Raw genomic sequence first — 25,456 nt, forward strand, 5'->3', positions numbered from 1 at the left:
ACCTCTGACAACTGCAGGTGAAAACAGACTTTGATTTTGAAGTGGGTTTTAGTAGACACTCTCTGTATTCCAAGGCATTTTGTGTTTAGCTTGCAGAAGGTATGGTCTTACTGTGACTTACTGTGTCTCACTGGACATTTGGATCACATGTTTAGGTTTTTCCGCAGGCTGTGACTAGACATTACAGCGCTGAGGAATTCTGGTTTTCAGCAGCAGTGGTGAATCTCCTCCTTTAACTTGTGGCCTGGTTTGCACAGGATGTTAAACCATAGTTCCTTCCCTGCCCCTAACTGTGCCACATAGAACAAGACACAAGTCAGAATCTTATGGTTTGTTTCCTCCAGACAAACTGCGAGTTGTAAGCCAATGTTTATGCTTGTGGTTTGTTTGGAGGAACCAAACCACAAACCAGGTTCACACATCATGACGAGCCAGACGGTGACTTGTTTTGGGGTTGTTTCCTCTCCTCTATGGTCGTGTTGAGAGTTGGGAAGAGCAAATCTCTTGAATGCGTTAAACTATAGGTTATTTTCAACCAAGGTCTTAATGTTGCATCAGAATGTAGCCAGTTTCTAGTAATACAAAACATGTGATAGGACATTACTATCCTACTAGAGTGTTGACTAGTCAGCTGTGGGATAACTTTAAAAAAAATTAAACCAAATCTGGCTCATCCTTTTAAATACATTCTGTACAGCTTCCTTAATTAAAGACGGCGATGGAGTTGTTTCTCTATTCTGCCTCTATTTTTAGTTTCTGGTTGTTTCATTATTCTGTCTATGTTTTTGAAAAAGGTGTATTGAGTCTAGGGGTGGGGGAGTGTAGCCCAGTTGCAACATCAGATCAGATCTCCCTGATTCAAATTGTAATCCCCCTGCACAGTCATTTGCCCTTTTAAAAACACAGGGAAATCCTATCACAGATATCCTGATACCACAAAGCTGTACTTTTGATATGAAAATTAGTCTCCACCTCACCACCTTATATGTAATAGGGTAGGCGCATGATGAAATGGCATGATCGTCACAGTCATGTGTTTTGCCTTTAGGCAATTCCTGCTGCAGTTCCTGCAGTTCTTTAGGCAATTCCTTGTGATATCATGAGATGTGTGATAGAATCTGTAAAGTGCTCTTCCAGCAATATTTTAAAAAGGACAAAACCTACTCTACTGAACTAAAAGGTAGCAAACAGGCCAGAGATCTTATTATAGTATGATCCCAATTAAATCAACCCAAAGGCTGGATAAACTAAAATGCCTTAGCCTGGCATCTTAAAGCCAGCAGTGATAGCAGTGATTCTACCAGGTGTGCTTCCCTAGGGAGAGCATTCCACACGTCGTGTTTCTCACAATGTGACCTTCTGCACATCCCTTGGAGGGGGCACTCTGAGAAGGGTCTCTAATGAATGCAGGATCCAGGTAGGTTTATATGGACAAAGATTTTCCCTGAGGTGTTGGGGTCCTGAGCTTCATAAAGCTCTATAGGCCCAAACCAGCAGTTTAAACTGAACCTGGAAACTAAATGATTATCCTGCTTAGCAGCTTCATACTGCATACACAGTTAATACAAACTGTTTCTTTCTAAAGCTTCTGTTGCAAAGCATCCAAAAGAGGGCATTCCCTGGACTATATGCAGTGGCTACTGCCTTATACTACCTGGCTTGAGCTACTCATGAGAAACTGCCTACCTGCGGAAAATGCAAAAGTCACCATGTGCAGTTGTCCCTTGAACAAACTGGAGATACTGTTTCCTTATTCTATTTTAAAATGAGTCGTTGTTGGGAGAACCAGTGCCTTTACCATATTTGCCATCCATTGCTGTGGTCACTTTTTGTAACACACAAGCAAAATGCTCTGTTTCTGAGCAGTGGTGGTGCTGTGTTCCTCTATTTGAACTAACCCTCCAATGTTGTGAACTTTTCCATCCCTTGCATATGTGATCTTGAAAGGGTGGTCCTTTTGCTGTGCTGTAGAGTGCTTTTAAAATTGCTGTGCTAATTTTTCTGGACTGGCTTTTGTGCTGTTTCCGCAGAGACACGAGGAGTGAATTTGCCCTTTTCAAAATGGCTATTTCTCGTGTTTTTATGGGAGTAGAGCAAAGCTGTCTTCCCTCCCTAAAACTGGGTTTTTGATAAATTTGGATTGCCTTGCCATCTCTGTGGCTTTGTGAAAGGTTAAGTCCTCCATTAGCTTCACTATTCAATAAACCTCTTTGCCTAGAATCCCAAGCACTAGTCTTTCTCCCTAGTGCTCCTTTTTTATCATTATGAAATGGACATAAAACTTGCCCAAAATAGCTTTGGCTGCTTTGGTTCCTGTTGTTGGAGGTTTGCAGATAGACTAAAGATGTTGCACAGGTCTGATGTTCTGAACTGGTGTAATGCTTTTGTTGTGTTTTGGCACAGTCCCTATTACGGTCAAGAATGGGTGGGATGCAAGCATGATAAATATTCCATTAACCCCCATTATTCCTACTTTGCTCAGGAATGTTGTAATTAGGACTTGTTCTTGTTGCAGTGCTGAAAATTAAATGTTCCCTTTGGGTTAGTCCCACTGTGGAAATGCCAATGATAAAGTTGACTTTAACAATTCTTCAGAGGTTTTTAAAATTATTATTTCCCAGACAATTTCTTCCTTCCTGATAGTAGCACTTGTAAAAATCCCATGGTAAAGTGATCAACCGCATGCAGCAAAGTGGAGGTGTGATTGCCAGAATGTAGGTGGAAGAAAACTTGGAACAAAGCCAACACAGTTTGGAAATGATCAAAGTCTACTTGATGCAATCAGTGGTGCTGTGAGGGTACAACAGGAAGCTCCCCAAATGCAGCAAAGGTAGGGTATATTTTGAAGTAAGTTAATACTGCCACCTAAAGAGGCCTCTCCCTGTAAGACCCTTAAATAATGAGTCTGAAATCTCTCTAACTGCACCATTGTGTGTAGTGATGGCATCAAAATGTACATGCTGTATTTTCCCACATCATTGTCTCTGCAGTGTCAGTAAGTTGAGGTAATTTGGATAATACCTGGCTTTAATAGCTATTGAGCCATTATTTGTTAATGCTGATTATTCCATAGTTCACAATGACATGTTTGTAAAACATTCATTGGATAAATTATTTCAGAGCAGTGTACTGTATGCATTTTCTGTATCTAAGGTGTCCTGAACCCCTTGGCTATTGGTTAGAGAAGTCAGTACCTGTAGCTTGAAAATATGGATCAAGTCCTTTGAGCTGAATGGCCAGCCAGTGATCTTGACCTTTAGACTTTTGTTCTTCATAGATAAATCTAACCAGACTGCTGTCAATTGTCCCCCTTCCCCTTTAAAAAATTAAGTAGTTTTTTGGGGGAAGTGTGTCCCCATTGTTCACTTTCAAATCTTTCCTTTCTCAAGTAAGCTGTTAGAATGAGGTGGTAGCTAACCATTTCTAGGGTCTCTTTGATAAGGCTGGCGTATCTGGGTCCACTTTAATTTCAGATCTGATTTTGAGAGGGAAACCAGAAGAAATGGGAGTGTTGGCTTGCACCTGAATTTGTAGACTTATCAGTGGCATTTCCAGATAACTTATTTGGGTTGCACCTTTGCTCTGAATAAGCTCTGTTGTGAAGTTGCTTACTTCTTGAAAAGAAGTGGTGTTACCTGCATGTTTAGTTGGCTTCTGTTCCAGCCTCAAATGTTAAAAATGATTTTCATGTGCCTCTCCTAAGTGACAGATTGTTCCTCCTTTGATTTACAGAAGCTTGGTGGAGTCTCTTCCATTGCTAATGAATATATTGTAATATTTTATTTGTTTACTTCTCTTCAAACTGCAACTTTTCCTCACTTCAGTGAACAAAAAGATCAAAAGAGTATTTTTCCCCTTTTTCTTTTAGCTGTCTCCGTAATGAGGTACAGTGCTTCATCATTTGGATTTGCTGTAAGTAGTCTCTTAACTGAAATGTACATTGCACAACTCACTGGTCCTGAATGGGGTTACTGTGCCCCTGAAGGACCAGGTGCGCAACCTGGGAGTCATTTTGGACTCACACCTGTCCATGGAGGCACAGGTTAATTCTGTGTCCAGGGCGACTGTTTACCAGCTCCATTTGGTACACAGGCTGAGACCCTACCTACCCCGCAGACTGTCTCTCCTGCTTGAACTACTGCAATGCACTCTATGTGGGGCTACCTTTGAAGCTGATCCAGAAACTACAATTAATCCAGAATGTGGTAGCTAGACTGGTGACTGGGAGTGGGCGCCGGGACCATATAACACTGGTCCTGAGAGATCTACATTGGCTCCCAATATGTTTCCGAGCACAATTCAAAGTGTTGTTCTGACCTTTAAAGCCCTAAACAGCCTCGGTTCTCTATACCCAAAGAAGCGTCTCCACCCCCATTGTTCAGCCTGGACACTGAGATCCAGCGCCGAGGGCCTTCTGGCGGTTCCCTCAATGTGAGAAGTGAGGTTACAGGGAACCAGACAGAGGGCCTTATTGGTAGTGGCGCCTGCCATGTGGAACGCCCTCCCATCAGATGTCAAGGAAATAAGCAGCTATCCTATTTTTAAAAGACACCTGAAGGCAGCCCTGTTTAGGGAAGTTCTTAATATTTAATGCTGTATTGTTTTAACACTCAACTGGGAGTGTTCTCCACAAGTAGGACCATGGGCAAAGCAGCCCCCTCCTCTTCTTTCCAGTAACTGATGTTCAGAGACAAGCTGCCTCTCAATCTGGATGCAAAACGCTTCCACCATGTTTGGTATCCATATGCACCCTACCCATAAACTATCCTCTTGTGGATGCTCAAATTGTAGCCAAATTAATAAGAAGTCTACATTTACATTCCTCCTCCTTTTTACATAAATATCATCATGCTTGTCAAGCAGGATGTAGAAAGATCATTAAGCATTTAACAACTTATTTTGTGGTAGGGGTATCTTGTAGTAAACTGGTAGGGAACAACTGAATAAGTTCCTTTCACTTTCTTGACTGACACAATAAAGGCTGCATTCACACTACCCATTTAAAGCACAAACCCTCCTCCCAGGAATCCTGGGAACTGTAGTTTAAGAGTTCTGGGAATTGTTTCTCTGTGAGTGAAAACTACGTTTCCCAGGATTCTTGGGGCAGGGGAATGTGCTTTAAGAGGACTTTAGATGTGTGGTGTGCATGCAGCTGAAAGTCTGTCATGTCTTTTGTTTGTGGCACAAAGGATGAGCTTGCTCTAATCTGTGCTTATCCCTGCTTTTATTCAAATGATTTATACTTAGTTAGTCTACAGGCTTGTGTCACAGTTAGCAGTGTATTGATTTAAGCATGGCTTCCCTTAATGGCTTCTGTATCTTTTCCAGTTTGATGCCACTTTGGATGTGTTGTCATCGGTGATAGTTCTGTGGCGCTACAGCAATGCAGCTGCAGTACATTCAGCGCACAGAGAATACATGTGAGTACTTGTGGTTATTTTTAGCACTTATCAAAGTCTGAGATGATAAAGGGTGGGGGGGGGGATCTGCTTTCTCTGGGCAGTTTCCTCTTTATGTTCTCCTAGCAACATAATAGCCATACTGATATGAGCCTTCTTGCTCTTATACAGCTGACTACAAAGTCTTATTTATTTAAACCTTTTTATCCTGCCTTTCACAACGAGTTTCTAGGTGGTGTGAAACAAAATTTAAAATAGGTACACAACGCATTGAAATGATAACCCAGGGCAGGATTAATAACCCACTGGAATTAAGTATCTGTAACAACCTAGGAGCAGAAATATGTTTTCAGTAAGCTCGAGCTCAAGGGTTGTGTGCCATTCCATAGAGAGGTTGTAGATGTTAAACAGCATGGGGGATACAATTGAATTCTGTGGATCCATGGAAGTTTTTGTTTTTTTTAAAAAGGGGTGGTCTTACCACTGTCTCCTTGAGCAGGCAGGGAACATCCCCTCTCACCAGGAGTTGTTAATCACCTCCCTGGCCTAGAAGCTTGTTTTTATAAGCAGTGAGGTTCAAGTGTGCAAGTGGTTACCTAGAATGAATCAAACACATTCCAGATGTCCTCAAGCCTTATTAACTGAAACACAACATGCCTAGACAGTGCCCTGGACACCTTTTGATGCTGTAACGGTAGAGGCAAGGTCCTGGCAGAGGCAAGCAATTTTATCCTCAAAATGCTTTTCGAACAATTTTCAGCAAGCTACTATCAGTTCCACCATCTCATTTGGGCCAGACTGTAAAAGGGCCCAAACTACCTGGGAAAACTCTGAGGCATGGTACAATGAGGTTGCAATGGAGGCAGAAAAATAGGTCTCCCTTGCTGCCTTTACTGACCACTTAGGCTTGATAATGAGCACTCACCATTCATCTGTGTTCATGTCATTTCCTGGTGTGTTTCATTGCCCAAAGCTCTGGTGCATAGCAAGGAGTCAATGGGCTCCAAAAAGTGGCAGAGCAAGCTCAGGGACTACCAAGTCAATGACTTGTGCTATTTGCATATTTCACTAATCTGCCAGAGCTTCAACCGGAGTGCCAGTCATATCGGCTCTAACTCCCTGCCGGCCACCTGGAAGCCAATTGAATCCATCATAATCTAAGGGCAGATCATCCTGATAGGTCCCTCATCTTCAGAAGGGAAAAGGTGCTGAAAGCTAAAACTCAGCAGGAGGTGATCCAGCTATGACAAGGGACTGATGTCAATATCTCCCACTTTCCAATAACCCTCTTCCTGCCCAAGAAAGAAAACGGAGGCCAGAGTCTCTCCTGCCACATGTTGGCACAGCCCCATGACTTATGTTTTCGTTGTTGCAGTGCTGTGAGAGTCTAATGACAACTTAAGCACCAAATACCATATTTTTCAGTGTATAAGACTCGGTTTTTAAACCAAAAAAATAGGTTTAACATTGGGGTTTGTCTTATACACGGGTATTGCTGAGGGGTGTTTTCTTAATTTGGAGTCCCCAAAAATAAGGGGCGACTTATACATGAAAAAATACGGTACTTTTTTGAAAATAGAGTACAGAACTAATTAATACTGTTAAATCAGTCTGTAACTGAGAGCCTTGTGACACATTGAAGATTAACACACCTATTATAGCATGAACTTTTTGGATCACAGTCCACTTCATTAGATGTGCAGTGGGTTTGAGTCCATGAAAACTTATACCATAACAAATTTATTACTCTTTAAGGAGCCGCAAGGCTCTTTGTTATTTTTGTTATGATGGACTAACATGCTATGCCCTTGGAAATGAATTTTTACTGTTATTGGAAAACACATCAAAATCCCTGTCACGTATTAAATTAACTCACAGTACTCTGATAAACACAAAGAAGCATTCAGGATTTCGAAAAACAGATGATTATACAGTATGTATAAGCGTGATGACCAGCTGTTCACTGCCTTTTGCTTAATGTAGTTTACTCTATCCAAGGACATAGTAATAGAATTTTTAAAGCATGAGAACTGCACATGGGGTGAAGATCTTTTCTTGTCTACTTGATCATTGGCATTAACCAACAATTTTCAGTTTGTTTTGTAAGAAAGAAAGACAAATGCCGCATGGATATTAAATCATCCGTTATTTTTCACAATAGTTGGTGTTTCCAAATGAAAGGTGGGCTACTTGCGCTATAGAACAGATGGAAACTCCACACCTTCATGGAGGCTTACTGGTTGTTAAGCCAAAGAGATATACAAAGTGTGCAAAGATTTTGTAAGGGGTTACAACCTAATGGACATGAGTAAGACATCGGTTCCAGTAAGTGGGGATGGGCGCAGTGTTATACAAGTGTTCTACAAGGTGTCTCTTTCATGGGTGAGGAAGATGGTCACTCTTCCTCCTTCAGCTCTATGTACTTTTCAAGGGCGGAAAAAAGACAATAGCCCTCCCCACCTCATGACCAGGGGTGCAGATGTGTCAGGGCCAGAGCTGAGGCTTCATGGGCACCAGGGGAAGACCTCAGGGGCATTATTGATCCCACAGGCACCTTGTAGCACACACTTACTGGTGAGCAAGTCACTTTGGACTCAGTGGGACTTCTGAGTAGCTACACATAGGACTGTGTTGGTAAAATGATTGTTGAGCTAGAAATGTGCAGTTGTTCCCTCAACTCTGAGGAATAATTTTACCTTCCTTTTTAACAAATAAACTCCTGATTAACTTTTTATAACCACAGAAATTGCACCTGGACCTGGCTATCCTGATTTTGATGGTGACCAGGAGTACTTTTCTTAGCTGAATAATCTTCTTACAGTTTTTAAATTTGTTTCACCCATAGCTTGAAGTTTAGATTCCTGGGGTACACACAATAATGCCCCCCAAAGATGTTGAACATTTTGCGGTGAACATAAATCAAAGATACAATTCAGTCAAAAGGTTCAACAATCTAAAATCCCATTGACCTCAATGGAAATGTGAAGCACATGCTTAATTGTTGCGTGAGAATTTTGACATACTATTTTAGCTATTGCTTCGTAATAAGAATAAAAGGTTTTGTTGATTTTGTTTTTTTTAAAAAAAGGTCTTATGTTAGAAGAAAACGAGGTCTGTTTTTCTGGCAGCTTTGACAGCCAAGCTGTAAGATAAGCACAAGCTAACAAAGTCGACTAGCTAGTTATTTGACTGATATTGACAATCTTGTTTTATTTAGCAAAATGTCATCACAGTTCAGTGAATATCCTAATTAACTATGTGGAGAGCTGCTAAAATTGGTTTCAACTCCATGTGAAAGATATCTTGCTACGCAGAGTGCACTAAAGGAGGGAGGCAGCATAATATCTATGTACTGGCAAGTTTAAGTGAAAACATTTGTACAGATTGTATTTGCATGCTTCACTAATTTTTACTTAATGCTTAATTCTGTTGCCACACCTCTGCTGCTCTCAGCAGATTGAACTGAGAGTAGTAATTACCAAGGGCTTTATTATATACCCATTTAGACATATTGTTACTACATTCCGTTTGCTGGAAAGTCAGCGGGATTATAATTAGACAGGGAGATATCCCACACTGGATATTTTACAGAAGCTAAATTATATAAACTACACTTTGCTCTTCGGTTAGAGAGAGAGATGTACTGTAAAACAGCAGTTGCGACAAAAACATTGCTGAATATTCTTACATGGAACAGTGGAGTGGTGAACAATTTTCAGAGGGATGATTCAAAACAGAAAAGCCTTTGAGATTGCAAAGCCTGAGGGCTAGCCTCACAAAGAGATGCATACAACTTCACACACTGTTATAGATTCATTCTTCTCCAGTAGGTGGTCATCATGACATCACAGCTCTGCATGTAGGATGAAGGAATCATCTGAAAGAGAAGGGGATGCTACCACCACATGGGCATAAAAACACATTTAGGGTTCTATTCACTCAAAACAGAACAAATAGCAGCATCCTATACATCCCTAATCCAGAGATGGGGAACTGTGGTCCTTCAGATGTTGCTGGACTGTTAATTCCTATCATTTTGGTCTATAAGCAATGCTGGTTGGGGCTGATGGGAGTTCGGTCCAACGTAATATGGCGGGCCATAGGTTCCCTACCCCACCCCTAGTTTTGATGGCTCACCTAGACATTTCCCTATTTGAATAATTGCTTTGAAGTTACTAGTTTTGTTTTTGACATTGGGCCACTTCAGATTTATAGAATAGACAAAACATTGTTTATCTACTACAGTGGGCATAGTAATGTGTTGATGGGAGCTGCATGCTTAAAAGAGGCAAGACAAATGGCACCCAGAAATTGTGGCTAGCTGAAATTCCTGGTGCTTCTTACTGATGTATTTTCAGACATGCGGTTTGCTTCCACACATTTGTTAAATTGTAGTGGAGAGGCATCACTTATCTTACCAACAATTAACTGTTTTCTCTTTCATGAATTTCTCCCATCCATCCCCCACATTTGGTAATTTTAAAGCAATTTTATTGATTCAAGTGGAGTCAGTCAATGGAAAATGACTTTCATGAGTGTATTGCCATTATATATTATTTACAGGCCACTGTATCTTAATTTTGAGCAATAAGGAGGACATACTCATGGCCTCATTTTGGATTTTTAGGAACTTCTTCCGCAATTTCGTATTGCTTTTTGACTAGTACTCAGCACAAACCATTAAGTAGCGGCAGGTTGCCTTCCCCCCCAATGTTGTTAAGCATTGAGGTTGCCCTTTTTGTGTATCAGGGAAGAAAACCTTTCACCTCAACCTATTTAAACCTGCTGGTACTGCTCCCTATCACTTCCCACATGTAGTTTCTAAGTGTTTGTATCTCAAAGGTCAGGCAGCTCTATTCCTAGGTCTCATGAATTGGAAGCATTTTTTTCACACTGCTGAAGGAAAGCTTCCTTAAAAATATCCATTTCAAAATGACCATGTTAAGTCATGCTCACCTGTAGGCTCTGTTCCAACTCAAACAGCTACTGCAAAACACATACTATGTATTGTGTCCAGTGAACAAAGCTCTGTCATGTGTGCAGCAGTGTCTTCAAGAGGAACATGAAATTCACTGTATTGATAAAATGTGGGCAGAAAAATAATTCCAGTGGGTTGCGGCTTAACTTTACTACCCTCTTAGGCTGCATATATGCTAGCCAATTAGTGGCACAAAAACTTTATTCCCCCCCCCCCAACCAGAACCATCCATGCTTGTCCTCAACATACTGCTTCCATCCAAAAGGGTTGGTGTGGTTGGAAACTGACCCCCTGATTAGGTTATCCATGCCTTTTCTTCCCTGCACACGCTGCAGGTGAATGAAGGAGGAAGTGATGATTGCAGTCTTGGTATATGCCCACAAATAACATCATTGAGCATGTGTGGTTATACACGCACCATTCCGTTACATCAGTTTTAATCTGGTTCCCAATGGATACACTGTTAGGAAATCTGGAATCAACCTGCAATGAGCTATTATTTTTGGAATAAAACTGGTTTTCAATAAGTGCATTTCAGGAATAAAATATATGCAATAGATCTAGATTATGGGTTGACTAGACAGAAAACACACACCCAAGTACTCAGTCTTTATTGATTTTAAAATAAAATGTTGTGTGTATGTAGGCTTAGATGACTTCTGTTCAGATTCCCAGAGAACAGTTAGTGCAGTTAAGTAAATTTAGACTGTTCTTACTGGAGAAGGCAATGTATATAGCAGTTTGGGGGCTCTCTTGCTTATTCTACTCAATAGGGTCCTAAACCTCTGTGCCCTGATGGCACCAATGAGCAAGGATACCATGCATAACGGTAATAATGACATTACCTTTTACTTAAGAATGCTGTTCTGGATTGTGAAGTCAAATGCATTCTATAGATGGTTGTGCTTCAAAGGCTCCTATGAAGTTTTTATTCTCATGTGTTGTATCTTTTGGATTTGAAATGCTTTAAAGAGCCCCAGTGTTGTGATAATGTACAGGAATCTGGCCACTGGTTGGGGGGGGGGGGCGACTATGGTCCAGCAGCTCCTGATAGGATGGCTTAGGATGCCCTTCCCCACCTCTCCCTACTAAGGCCTACAGCCCAAAGATTCTTCCACCACTGGAAAGTTGTGACGATTGATATGAAGTAGGTGAAAACCCACAGGATACATCCAATCTGTCTGTGGGCAATGTTCCCTCCTGACCCTGAAAACAATGACCAACAGTTGTCCATAGCAATGTTGATAACTGAAGCCAACCTGTTTAAGATGAAACAACACAACCAGAAGTAAAGTAAGCCAGCATTTCCCAACCTTGGGCCTCCAGCTGTTTTTGGACTACAACTCCCATAATCCTCAGCTAGCAAGACCAGTGGTCAGGGATGATGGGAATTGTAATTCGAAAACAGCGGGAGGCCCAAGGTTGGGAAACACTGAAGTAAGCAATATTGGGTGGGTAAGTCCAGATGAAGACTGCAGTGGGGAGACGTCCCCTTTTAGGTCTCCGAATCAGATTAGACTGGATGAAGTCTTTTTACTCTGGTCTGCTCCTAAGCTCCACTCCTCATGAGCCCTCTGTGGATGCAGATTAACCCCCATCTGCAGTCCTAGCTTCTTGCATGGCTGCAAAGCACTTCCCTGTTGTCTGTGAAGTCTGAAGTGCTGGTTGCTCCCCCACCCCATGCTGGGCCATCAAGGCTGCCTCCCCAGAAAGTCATGGAATAGGGAATTATACATGGTGTATTGAGCAGTAATAGAGGGGATCCTTGAAAAATAAGTTGTTTTCCACTGCCTTCACCTGATTTTACAGCATCTCCCTTACATCACAGGCCACATTGTTTAGGTTACCAGACCCTAGAGAGGCTGTGTGTGTTTTGTGTAGGTGAAGAGGGGCTGGGAAAGTCAACTTGCACCCCAGATGTATCCCACAGGCTTTTCTCTAGGTATAGCTCTTTATAATTTCGGTAAAAAATGTTGTTTTCTCATTCTTATGTATCTCTTTGGGTGACTTTCTAGTTTTATCAGGTTTTTGTTTGCTAGCACTGGAACAGTATAGTGTACAATAAAGCATTCTAGCTGCAGTGCAGAGAGAAATCAGCACACTTAGAAGTGCCTCAGCCATTAAGATATTCTGCTATAGGTATAAAGACAGGCACACTCATGAATTTTGCATGACCTCGGAATTTCGCAGCAAGTATATTAAAAAAGATGCTGCCCTAGCTAAATATGATGAATGAGTGATAAATCATTCAAAAGATAATAGTGCTCCTCTCCATTTTTGTTTGAATTTTCACCCTTTCCAAGGTGTCAATGTTCTGCTAAATATAAACTGATAGCTGTTGTCTGTGGCAGCTGCCACAGAATTATTGTTATTTTAATAATCCTGAAACATAAATTTCTATTTTAGCCATAGTTTCCTGTACATATTATCCCATTTGATGTGGACACAAGCTTCTGATTTTTGATGTAATAAGCTATTCAGATTTTTATTCCTTGTATGTTTCCTCTCTGCTGGGTAGAAAAGGAGGCAACAAATTTATGTTAGAGAGTAAAACCCTTATTTTAAGCCTCCCCTTTTTGTGTGAAAATGGTAAGCCACATATGTGAAATATCATTTTCTCAAGGTCTACTGCAATGTCTGCCTTGGGGAAGCTACATTTCCACAGGCTGTTTGTGGCCTGGCATACTGCATAGTAGTATATCAGGTATGGGAGGGGAAGATGGAGAGGCCTTTCCTTTTGTGTCTGCTGCTATTGGCAGAACAGAGTTGCTACTTGCAGAAATTCTTCCCTGTTTGCTGCCACCACTGGAGAACTGCCACCCAAGAAAGTGGGGTAGAGAAGAAAGTGGGTCGAAGAATCAGTGGGTGGGTGTTGGTAGAAAGGAAGGGGTTTGGGGAGCTCTCAGTGGTGTGAACAGATAATTTCTGAATTAAGACTGGCTCAGTAATGATCAGCGCCCATTAGATTTTAAGAATATTTTTTGCATCTGTTCCTGTCTGCATCAGTGAGACTTGGCTTAGTGAAACAAATGGAAACAAGCTGGTTTGGGCTGGGAGTTAATGCAGAAGCAGAGGTTGGGCCAAGTGCTAAGGATACATTTTGGTATAGACACACTCTTGAGTGCATCAGCTTTGCCAAGGGTCCCACAGTCCCGTGACTGGCTGTGCCATCTCTGCTACAGGTAGAGGACCTTACCTTACGCAGGTTTATTTTGGATATCTGCCTTCACAAAGTGTTGAATATTTATCCTAAGATGAGTGAAGGTTTGTCCTCATTTCTCCAGTGACAGAATTCTGTAGCCTTGCTGTAACATCAGTGAGAAAATCCTGTCTGATTTTGCAGTGATCTATGCAGCCAATCTTCCTTCCTGCTCTTACAGTTGTTCCTGGGAGAGCAACACAGAGCTTTAGCATCTTGGAATCGCCAGCAAATGTGCTCTAGCATAAGGCCCCATGTCTTCATTACTGAATATGGTATGCCACAAAATGTTCTGACGATGTCACAACTTGAGCTTGCATTTCTTAAGCTTGGCAGAACCCTGCTGACTCCTTTGCAGCCTCTTTAATGAGTTTGATGTAAATTTTGCATGTTCTGCCAAACCTCCAGATTGGCTAATGTCTACAGGGTAAAAAATAGTAGCGCACTGCTGTGCTAATTATAACAGCCTCAGACTGCGCTCCCAATAGGTGACAAGACACTGAATGCCAGATGAGAATCGTTGCTTCTTTATTTCTTATAATAAAGAAAACAGATGCTGGTTACAAAAGGAATTATCATACAGCATCATTTATCAGAATAGTCTGGGAGATGTTCAAAACACCGTGGTTACCAGGAGCTCTGTTTACATAGGATTTGTTTGAGATAGAGAACTCCCTAAAAATGACTTCCTTTAGCAGTTCAGCACAGTTTCTACTTTAAATTGCAGTTTAGAAACCTCTGCATAGGTTTCTATCTTATTTACACAGTATCGTTTAAACTTCTAAACACTGGGAAATACAACAGGAAAATTGCTAAACACTTCCCAGGAAGTTTGTACACATTTACCTTGTCAAACTGCCCCCCCCCCCCCGCCTCCCAGCTCCTGGACCATGAGGCCTGAGGGTATTCAGACTCTCGTAGCTTACTAGTTGATAGGGCATGCATCATATGATCACAAAATGTCTAATTCAGACCTTGGAGTTCCTAACAGTGATTCTCTTTTATGTTCTTGTGATTAAAAGAACCCGATATTTAACCCTTGCTGTTGCACGGGGCCAGGCTGATCTTCCCCCATCAGTGATGATTTTTCTGCAAGATTGCTGTGATGTTTTCTCCCTTTGCAGTGATAATTTTTCAAGTGGGACGCAGGAGGAGCAGTTTCCCAGTGGCCTTTGGTTTCCTGTCCAATGGCAAAGGGCAGAGTGTGCTTCTCTTCATTCAGTATAGCAACCTCTAGGACTTCAGTAGACATTCATTCTCTGAACATTATGTTCATTGCAGAATCCTGTGTGCCATCAATCAATAGGCCACAAAGCTCCAAATGAGTTACAAATATTTCTTCCTTTCTTCTTTTTTTACAGCGCCTGTGTCATCTTGGGTGTGATATTTCTCCTGTCTTCGCTATGTATAGTGATCAAAGCCATCCACGACCTTGCAATTAAATTGCTTCCAGAAGTGGTAAGACCTTTTATTTTACCTTTTTAAAATGAAAAACTTAAAATCTAGCCTTAGAATAATATGGTACTGGAGGCATATGCCTGTATCCACTAATAGCTTGGTCCCTGTATAATTCAACAGAACGGCATGAAAATGTTCTATCTTTAATGTACATATTTGACCATTAACTAATATTTATCTTTTTTGAGCTCCAAATATGTTTTTTCTTTGCAATAATAACTAAAATTTATTCACTTCTAGAAATCAAAAAATCCACTGTATTTCACTCTTTAGACCAGTGTTTCCCAAACTTGGGTCTCCAGCTGTTTTTGGACTGCAACTCCCATCATCCCTAGCTAGCAAGACCAGTGGTCAGGAATGATGGGAATCATAGTCCAAAAGCAGCTGGAGACCCAAGTTTGGGAAAGCTCTTTAGACAATGGACCTAGGAATGATTAGAACAGAAAAGAGGAGGCCGTGGCCCTTCAGATATTGCTGAATTACATCTCCCTTAAACTCTGGCAATTGGTCATGTTGGCCAGGTCTGAAGGAAGTTGTAGAGTCCAACAACATAGGTTTAATCCAAAGATAGAGAATCTAGGGAAGCTTTAAGAAGAAGGTGGAATGGGTTGGATTCAGATTTACTTACATTTCCTAAACTGTAAATTTATGTTCCATAACTTGCTGCAGCCAAGAAACCATATGTCAACTTGAGGCTACAGGCATGTTGTTGCTTTGCAAAATTGGTGAAAGATACAGGCTGTGAAAGTGAACATTGAACAATATTCACAAACACTCATGGACAAACACTCATGCTGCATGTCTGGAAGTTGTCAAAATTATGCAAATCTCGTGCTGGAAAAGCACAGCATATTGGTGCTGTATCCAACTTACTATATGTGTGAAAGGAGTAATACAGTACTGTAAATAGAAACCATAAAGTGCTATGATTTTAAAGTAATATGGCAATCATCCTGCTTCCTTCTTTCCCTCATACCCTTTTCTGGCCTGCAATGGAGATCAAAACCATCTTCTTTAAAATAACCAGACATTTGTTCTATATAAAAGAGGACAGATGGACATGATAGCACAGGCTACTATATGGATAATACATGGAGATGCACATATATTAACGGGTTACTAATATGCTTGGATGTTTTCCACATACAGCTGGATTTTGTGCAAAATTTGGATTAAAGAGCCACTTCTTATTGTGAATTGGGTTACTAGAAAAATAATAATTCACGCCTACATCCCTAAAGGCTTGAAGCAGTTTAAAGTGAAAGTTTAGAGTCTTCAAAATAGTATTTTGTGCTAGAGTTCAGATTGCATTTACATAAGTGTGGAATTTTACCCAACAATGTCTGAGAATGAAGCCCATGTAGTGTATTGTAACATTGTAACATTTAAATTGACACAAAGGAGCATATTTTCCAGAGACTTTTAGAAATGTTAATTTATTTGAAAATGTCAGATTTCATGAATTAAGCTTTTTTTCAGAATAGGCTTTCTTTGGTGTAAAATTTAAGCAGCATGACTCTGTTTTTGAGTCATGCGGTTGTGGAACAACCCTTTTCCACTAGAAAATGTTGCCATTCCTTAAATGTTAAGAAAGATAACATTTAACTCTTGGTTTGGAGCAATATAATTTACATAGCAGATTAAAACATTTTCTGTCAAAGAACAAGACAAGTTTTCTTTATGCTGGGCTTCTAGTCTGCAGTTGTTTCTGGGCCGTTTTAGGGCTTAATGTTTCTCTTCCCTCTGTCTTTAAGGACTTCAGAGCGGAGTGTTTCAGTCTTACAGCAACCTAGTGAGGTAGTTTCAGACTGAAAGATGGACCATAGTGTTGCAGGGATTCAGATCAGGGTGCTCCATGTCCAGACTCAATATGCTGTAGGTATGGATTATATTGACTAATCACTCAATATAATGTGTAGTCCAGAATCAATTTTGGAAGCTGCTGCTGTAAGGTACTTTCACAATGCTCACATCAATTTTCTATTTATCAAAGGGCACCCTTTTTCACCAGGGCCAGCCCTATCATTACTAAGGGTGAGGTGGTTGCCTCAGGTGGCATAATCAAGAATGCCAACAGATGCTTGTGTCTCTGGGTGTATGCAGAGTGCACAAATATGCTAGAAGGCAGTGTTTGTGTTAGCTTCTGTGCATGGAATGGTGGAGGCACCCTTCTGTCTTTTACCTGAAGTTTTTCAGATTGCCGCAGCTTAGAAAGTCCTCTTGTGAAGTTGTGGTGCATCTTTTCGGTTCCTAACCAAAGAGGCCTGCCTGAGTTGCAAGGAAAGCCTGGAAAGTAGCAGACTGCATAAATGTTTCATTCTGGACCTCCTGGGGCCATTTTGCCATTATTTCAGTTTCAGAGTCAGGTCTTGTACCGGCAACCTGCATCTGTGCATCACACAGATGCTCCCATGATGCAAAGGTAACATTTTAAGTTTTCCTTACACCTTCATTTACTAACAGCTCATTGGCTGGAAGCCTTGTATGAACTTGAATGAGGTTTCTTTCTCCACAGTCCAGGATGGGTTGTTGATAACCTGTAGATAGCACTCTGAGATAACCTTGTTGCTGTCTTCTTTGATTGATTTGACTCTGCTTGCTGCAACTCTTGTCATCTCATCTTATATTGCTGTGGCCTGCTACTGCCCTCTGTTGCAAATTGCATCATCCAAAAAATCATTTCAGCTTTGCAATTGCGTTGGTAGTGGCATCACTCTGATACCTGGAAAAATGCTGGCCTTGGGCTCTTTACTATAGTGAGCAAGTAAAAGCTAGTAAAGCGCCTGACAAGTGTGCTTGGGGCTAATTCTAAATGATCTCTGTACTTTCTAAGAGAAGGTACCCCACTGAGAATTGGTCTAAAATAATGCTGTAACCTTACTGAATATCCTGCTTTCTGAAATATACCGGTATTGTCTTTTTTTTTTTTTTAAGTTCCTTGCACTAGAGCACTTTGCATATATCCGGAGATTATTAAGCTTGGTATAGTGGCACGAAAAACAGCCCATATTTTGAAAATAAGTTACTTATTTTTCAGTTAAGCTATTAATTTATTGTTCAGAAAAACAATCTTTTTGAGTTTTTCTCTTCTTGTTGTAAGACTGTAAATTCAGCAATTCATTATAATTTATTATAATTCCATATCCCCCCAAATAGGTTATCTCTTTTGTTACGTGCCACAAAATGCGTATGATTTCTTGTTTGATAAAGCAACTCAAAGGGCCAGGGAGAGTACAACCATTTGCTTGGTGTGCTAAATCAATAGCTACTTGCAATTCAGGGAGTGTGTTTATTTCCCCAGGCAGCAGTATCATCCATGCAGTGGCAGTGCAGTTTACATTCATTAGTATGATCCAGGATGTTGTTTGCTAGGATGGGAATAAGGTTACTTTATTTGCCACAACAAAGGAAAGCTGAAGTTCCAGTATAAAAATGTATCTTAAGAAGCTATTATTTGTAACACTAGCTGTGCTTTTAGATGAGTAGTGAAAATATGTCTGGTCTAAGAGACGCAATGTACTGGTTGAAAACTAGGACTACAAGCAGTGCAGCTCACCCACTGATCCTGTTCGTTACTAGATCTGCGACTGTGCTGGCACACAGTCAGATCTTAGATGTATATTTCCTAAAAGGTTAATTTTGGGGAACTGGTGGTACTCCTCTTGACAGTGCACTGTTGTGTGCACACAATATTGCATTGACTTCGATCACTCCATGAATTGAATTTATCAAAGTATGCTTCCTTCACAGAACACTAGTAACTATGCTACAGCTATTATATATCTATAGAGAGAGAGAATAAGGGTTTAAAGGTGATACCATGCCAAATTGAAATGACGTAGGAACACCAAAAGCAGCTTTGTAGCGTGAAATAATTGACATTATTGGGTTGTGTGGTTAATACATTTTTATATTTTAAATTGCCCTGTGGTGTTTTGGTGCAGGTCAGTAAGCCTCTCCTCCTTACGGAGGGGAGGGGTTGTGAGCGGGAGACGATTCCCTCTTGATGCAGAGGGTGCCACGCCCCTCCCCGGTTGGGCACCCAATAGGGAAGCTCAGTGGGGGCATGGCTTGTTGTTCAAATGCGGCCGCGCCAGCCATCCAAGCCATTGCACACACATTTTCTTCGAGTCACCCACCCTCCACTCCCTTTAGATTAGCTTTTCCTGAGACTTTGCTATGGACCTCTGGATGGTCGCCCTGTTTAACCAGGGGGCCTGGTAGGAGTTTTTTCCAATTGGCTAAATTGGCCCAGCCTCTTGGTTTTTTCCGCCTACCTCGTAGCAACCGTCACAACTTTCGTGGTATTTGGCGGTTAGGCATTGGAATGTGTTGTTGGTGTTTTGGGGGGCAAGGTGTGGCCATCGCCTTCCCCAACAATTTTGGGTATTCTGCTAAAGGAATCCGGCGGTCGTGGATCCTGTCCGATGCCCGTGTGGCGGGGGGCCATGGCACGACCCTCCGTGACATCAGGAGAGAGCCTATAGTTGTATTAGCATCAACAGGCTCCACCTTCTGGTGAATAAACCCCCTTTGGGCTCACCCCTCTCCGAGTGGGTGGAGTCTAATGTTCCGTGGTCCAATGCCTAAGCCAATACCTTCTCACATGCTGTAATCAATAAAGTTGTGGCCTTTTCCTTACCCATTAACCTTACATACTGTGTCCACGTGTCTTTATTCCCCAAGCGGGGATCGGGTCCTCGAATCACAATATACACTTGCGACCTAGTGGCCGAACAAAGATGCTGGACTTGTTTTTCACAGTTCCATCATCTGCCACACTTTGGGTAGCAATATCAAAGAGCTTGGGCAGCAGGAACTGTGGCCCCCAGGTCCAGCCTTTGCTTTACCACTGTTGTTCTTTAAGATGCTACCAGACATTTTTTGTTTTTAACGTTACCTCTCTGGGAGTTAAAACAACAACAACACAGTTTAGATAAAAATCACTTATGGAGTATATCACGTGTGTGTGTTTGTACAAAGAGAATTTGGGTGCATCTGCATGATAGCTTTTCTTAGTCCCATACAGGAAGTTCCACCACCCAGTCGCAAATATACAGCGGATGTGGTATGAGACACAATTTCATACTAATATTATTTACTGGTTTATACCTCTGGTTGTTTTTAAACATTTTTCCAGTTTCTGAGAGCTATTCTATTTTTTGCATTATTAGGATCAAATCCAAGTGCCTTCTTTCCTTGTCTAAATTACAGCACACTCTGGTTTTCATACTTTCATTTGTGGGAAGTAGATAGTCTCTGTGAGCAGTACTGTATCTGCATTGCAGTTAGTAAGGTAGGTTGTACATTAACCAAATGCAGGTTCCATCACACAGAATTACCTTTTCCTAAATAGTAATGTTTTAGTGCAGTAAGAAAGAAACACTCTTGAAAGAACATCCTCAGGTATGAGCAATCCTGAAGTTGTGTGTTGCCTGTTTATGAAACTAGCACTCTCCTTGATGATGGGCATTAAGTGATTTGGAAACAGCTGAAGTCACTGCCACTCAACAATGTATTTTTGGGTTAGAGGGTATCCACACTATACTTGTAGGCATAAAACTGGATTCAAGGATATAACCTTAGCAAGGAATGGTAGTGGGCCACAAATACCTTCCTTGTTTGCTCTTTGTAATGTGCAGTTTCCATGGTGATGCCCTGCGCGCTTTTATTGAGATGGATTTGCTAGTATAGTGAAATATATTATAAGATTTCAGCTTGCCTTGCAGTTCAATCATTGCATAACCAGAAAAGTCTGCCCTGTTCTTTCCCCCACTTCTTCCCTATCAGGGGCACAATCAAGCACTTAAAAGACTTAAAGCACAGACCTGTGATAGAAATTTGCATATGCTAATAGATATGTATGCTGAGATGCAAATTAAGGTTTGTGAACAAGTAAACAAGCTCGGCAGATGAGGTCTTTCTGGCCCAGCAGTCTTGTGAGCAAAATATTAGAGAGAAAGAGAGAGAGAAGGAAAAGTTCAAAAACATTGCAATTATTGAGGGAGAAGGCTTGATTCTATTCATTCAGGTCTGTTGTGTATACACTTTGCTTTGTTCACAGATTTGCTGTGGGTGTACTTAGTATAGGATTTATAAATGGCTTTGTAACTGGAATGTCTATGGCAGTGTAACATTAAAGCATAGTGTAAAACGTAGTTATTTGTAGCTGCATTATGTCTCAAGCAAAGATGTTTAGAATAGAATGGGATATACTTATGCAGATATAAATGATGGCACAACTGGACAAAAATGAGTTTCATTTCAAACAAAAGATGGCTGCAGATTATGGAAGTGTTTAGATTTTTTTTAAATAAAAAAATTAATCTTCTCTTTCTAATTCAGTGCTGTTGCTCCAATTAAAACCTAGTGAGGTAGCGAACAATGAATCTCGATGGATTTGATTCCTTATTTAATGATTTTCAGAAGCAATGGCAAGAAGGTAATCTGAGGCGACAAAGAGGAAAGGTCCTGGGGGACATGGCAGCAGATGGTCAGGGTTATTTTATTAATTTAGTACCATATTAAAGTGTCTCTTCTGATCAGTTTTCTGGAAGATGAATTAATTTGGAAAGGTAATCGTTCACACCAAGTGGGATGCTGTTGAGGTTCCTGATGTGTTACCAGTGATGGCTGATACCAGGTCACTGCCCATCTCCTTGCCATTTCAGTTTTCATCTTCATAACAAGCACTTCCACTTGTCTCTTGCCATGTCTTTTATCCTTGACCCTGTGGTGCACAACACAGCTCACTAGACCCTCAGGTGCACAAGCCTACTTCTAATTCAGCTCATTCATTCTGCCTCCCAAAGGTAATCTAGGCTGTAATAGTTGCGTATTTGTCAGTGGTACTTGGTACTGGTGGTAGTGGGAATCCTGGGGCAGGTGGTGGAGTGGGAGAGCACTGGGAGCTGTATTGGTCCGTAAAGAAGCATAGAATAGGCATACAGATATTGTGGTGAGTAGCTCCACTCAGTGGATGCATTGAAATACTGCAGGGATTCCTTGAACAGATCTTGCTGGTCTCAAGTACTTGAAAACTGGATTCCTTTACTCTCCTACACTTGCTTTTTCTCCTCTGTTCCTTCATTTCAGCTCTTTACTTGTATTAAATAAAGAGTGGTTCAGTCATAATATTTGCATGGAGCATCCAACTTTGAAATAAAATAAAATCCTAGAATGAGAATACTGTTTTATTAGATCTTAGTTGGTATAATACTGTATATACTCGAGTATAAGCCTACCTTTTCAGCACATTTTTAATGCTGAAAAAGCCCCACTCAGCTTATACTCAAGTGAGGGTCCTATCGGGCTGCTCCTTCCTCCTCCTCCGCCTTTGCCACTGTTGGCGGTGGCGGAGGAGGAACGAGCAGCCTGAAAGCAGCCCTTTAGGGCTGCTTGTTCTTCCTCCGCTGCTGCTGCCACCAGCCTCTGTCTCTCAGCAGCACCCTAGGTAGGCAGGGGGATGGGAGGGGCTGGGGGGGAGAGAAGCCCCCTCTGTTGTGTGTGCATGCACGCGCGCACACACACACTCCAGCCCACCAGAGTGTGTGTGGTGGTGTGGTGAACCGGCTTATACTCGAGTCAATAAGTTTCCCCAGTTTTTTGTGGTAAAATTAGGTGCCTTGGCTTATATTCGGGTCGGCTTATACTCGATTATATACGGTAACCTATTTCTAGTTAAAAAATAGATAGTGATGTGGCATGTGCAATGAAATGTTGCGCTGTATCCCTACCCTTTAAGGAGAGTTTTCCTGTTCCAGGCTGGTTTGAAATGTCCAGGCCAGGCAGGAGAGGCATTTCTGGAAGGGTGAAAGGGAAATGAACCCTTTTATTCTTCCCCATCCCTGTTCTATAAAGAGATGGAGGGATCAGGTTTAGGATTACATAGCGACCCTGAATATGAGCACTGATAGAGCAGGGAATCTGGGAAAGAGAATGGGTCTCATTTTTACTCTCCTTCTCATTATTCCTATATAATGCTAGAGGGAAGTGCAGGGAGGGAGTCACAGTTGCCCCCATGGGCATAACCAGGTGGGTGCAGCTGCCCCCCTGCTAAATCAGGTACGTAAATAAAAATACTTAAGTAACTGACCAGTTGTGTTGCAGATACCTTTGTTCTGTCCCCCAAACATAAAGCCTACCCCCCAAATAAATCCTGGCTACTGCCATGGCTGCCCCCTTCCCACTCTCCAGAACCCTTGTTTTCTGCTATATAGCTATCAGTGGTCATATTCAGGGCTGGCAGCTAACCAGCCCAGAACCTGTATGTTTACTCTCATAGTACACATCCTTGCAACTTAACCCCCCCTTCCAGGATACTTGCCAGAAAAGCTGCTAGGGCAGGGCCATCTTAAGCATATCCCCCGTTTCCCAGAGTTGTCAACCTTTTCCCAAGCCTCTGCTGGGATTGCTCTCCTCCCGCGGGGGTTTGGGAAGACAGCTGCACGTCCGCCAGCCATATAGTTAGCGGGGCGCAGCTTCTATCCTAAGCCTCTGCAGGGATCGCTCTCCTCCCGCGGAGGCTTGGGAAGGAAGCTGCACGCCCGCCAGCCCACCCAATGGGAAAGACGGCTCTGGGCCAGGGGCTAGTTCCTCCTTTTTTTCTGAGCCAGTGTGGATTTTGATCCATCCTGGGAGGCTTTGGTGTGCTCCAGCAGATGTGCTGCTGAATCTTGCACCTTTTTCATGCTCCTGAAGTATGTTTGAATGGGGAAGTTGTTGATCTTTCTTGCACAGAGAGGGTAAGAGCAACACTCTCACATATCCCTATGGGAGAGAAATGTAGTTCCCTTTCGAAGATAACATTTTCTGATTGAGATAAGTGTGTGAATTGCTCGTGTGCCCACACTCACAGCTGTTCAGATATATCTAGCCAAAGCCACCTCCAGAAGCATTTTGCTCGGGCCCAGATCTGTACATTTATTTGACAGCTTTGTATTACATGGCAAAAGTGACACATAATATATTTTTCTTTTTTCTTTTCCAGGATAACTTTCTATATAGTGTTTCTATTTTAAGTGGAATCCTTTGTACTACCTTGGCAGTGATCAAATTTATGTTGGGGAATGTGCTCACAAGCAGAGCATTGTTAACTGATGGTAAGTAGCAAGTATCACATTCCTCTATGTTTTGGCTACTTTTATATAAGATGAAAGATGAGTGAGATGAACATAAGGTATAATACAAAAACAGCTACAGATATGAGCTACTAGTTAACATGCAGCTGACAGATTTGTTGAGTTTCTTACTATTAAATGAAACATTTTATTCGGACTGGATAATCACCAAATGCTGTAAGGACAGACCGCCCTCCTCTGCGCCAAGATTAATAGGAACCTTGGTTCCTATAATTCCCAGCACTTTTAACAAATTATTCTTTTTTTGGGGGGGGGGGTGCTTGTTTTAAATGTATGTATGCAGCCTTAGCTTCCCTGATTTGCAGAGATTTTTATTTCAGGCATTTCTGGCAACTGTAAGCTATAGAAAAATGAAGACATTCCAAGTGACAAAACGATGGATGGAAGTAGCCCTTTAAATAAAGCATGGAGACCAGTAAATCCCAAGGAGTTAATAATAGTAATAATATTTGCAAGCAAGTCAGGAGAGCTTGAATGCATTAATAGTAGTCAGATGGAATGTGTGTGTTGCAGGAAATGAGAGGCCCACAAAACATGGCCAGATCATAGGCTTCTTCTGATACTGGATGGTTTCGTCCATGCGGGCTGCTGTGTAGTGCATAAAAAGATGTCAAACAGCAGCAAGAATACTGTAATTATTTATCGGGGACAACCCGTTTGTCTTGCTCCAAATGAAAAATTCCACAGGAGTCAAGACAGCAGACATGTGGAAATTCAAGTAGGGAGCACAGACGAAGGCTACCTAGTGCAGTCATCCTGTGGTCCATCATGTGGGACAAATGAGTGCAATAGGATTTTCAAGCAGGACATGAGTGCAATAGGCTTTTCCTGCTGTGTGGTATTCTGAGGCATGGTGCCTCTCTGTGATCGTGAAAACAAAAGCTGGAAACAGATGCTTTGATGCCAATTTCAATTTAATGCAATTACCGGTAAATATGGTTCAGATTTGTTGAAAAGTAACATATAAGCATTATTTTGTTAAAAAAAATCTGTGTTACCTAAGCTCTGGTATTTATGGGAAAGGGTCTAGCCATATGTACTGAGCTTTTATAGTCTCTAGGAATGATCACCGCATTGCACTTTGTGCGAGAGAGTGCCAAAAAGATCATTTGGAAGCTGCAGAATGCCACTGCTTTCCTACTGGTACATTTTGGGAGGTGAGACCATATTCACTCAGTACTGCAGCAGTTGTACTGGCTGCTGGTTAACTTCCTAGTGTTGGTTCTTATGTTTGGAAGCTTTTAATTGCCTGGGGCCTATGTACCTTAAAGACCATTTCTCT

General features: G+C 41.6%; 1 protein-coding gene across 2 annotated transcripts in view; it reads left to right on the forward strand.

The window, feature by feature from the left end:
• Positions 1–25,456, forward strand: part of TMEM163 (transmembrane protein 163) — a 68,525-nt gene that overhangs the window by 36,587 nt on the left and 6,482 nt on the right. For both annotated transcript variants that reach the window (XM_083413478.1, XM_083413479.1), the window contains exons 3-6: positions 3,869–3,912; positions 5,329–5,420; positions 14,938–15,034; positions 24,024–24,135. In XM_083413478.1, the coding sequence (XP_083269604.1) occupies positions 3,869–3,912; positions 5,329–5,420; positions 14,938–15,034; positions 24,024–24,135 (345 nt within the window). The remainder of the gene's footprint in view (positions 1–3,868; positions 3,913–5,328; positions 5,421–14,937; positions 15,035–24,023; positions 24,136–25,456) is intronic.

Source organism: Podarcis tiliguerta (assembly GCF_965153285.1).
Source record: "Podarcis tiliguerta genome assembly, chromosome: 1".
NCBI classification, from domain to species: Eukaryota; Metazoa; Chordata; class Lepidosauria; order Squamata; family Lacertidae; genus Podarcis; species Podarcis tiliguerta.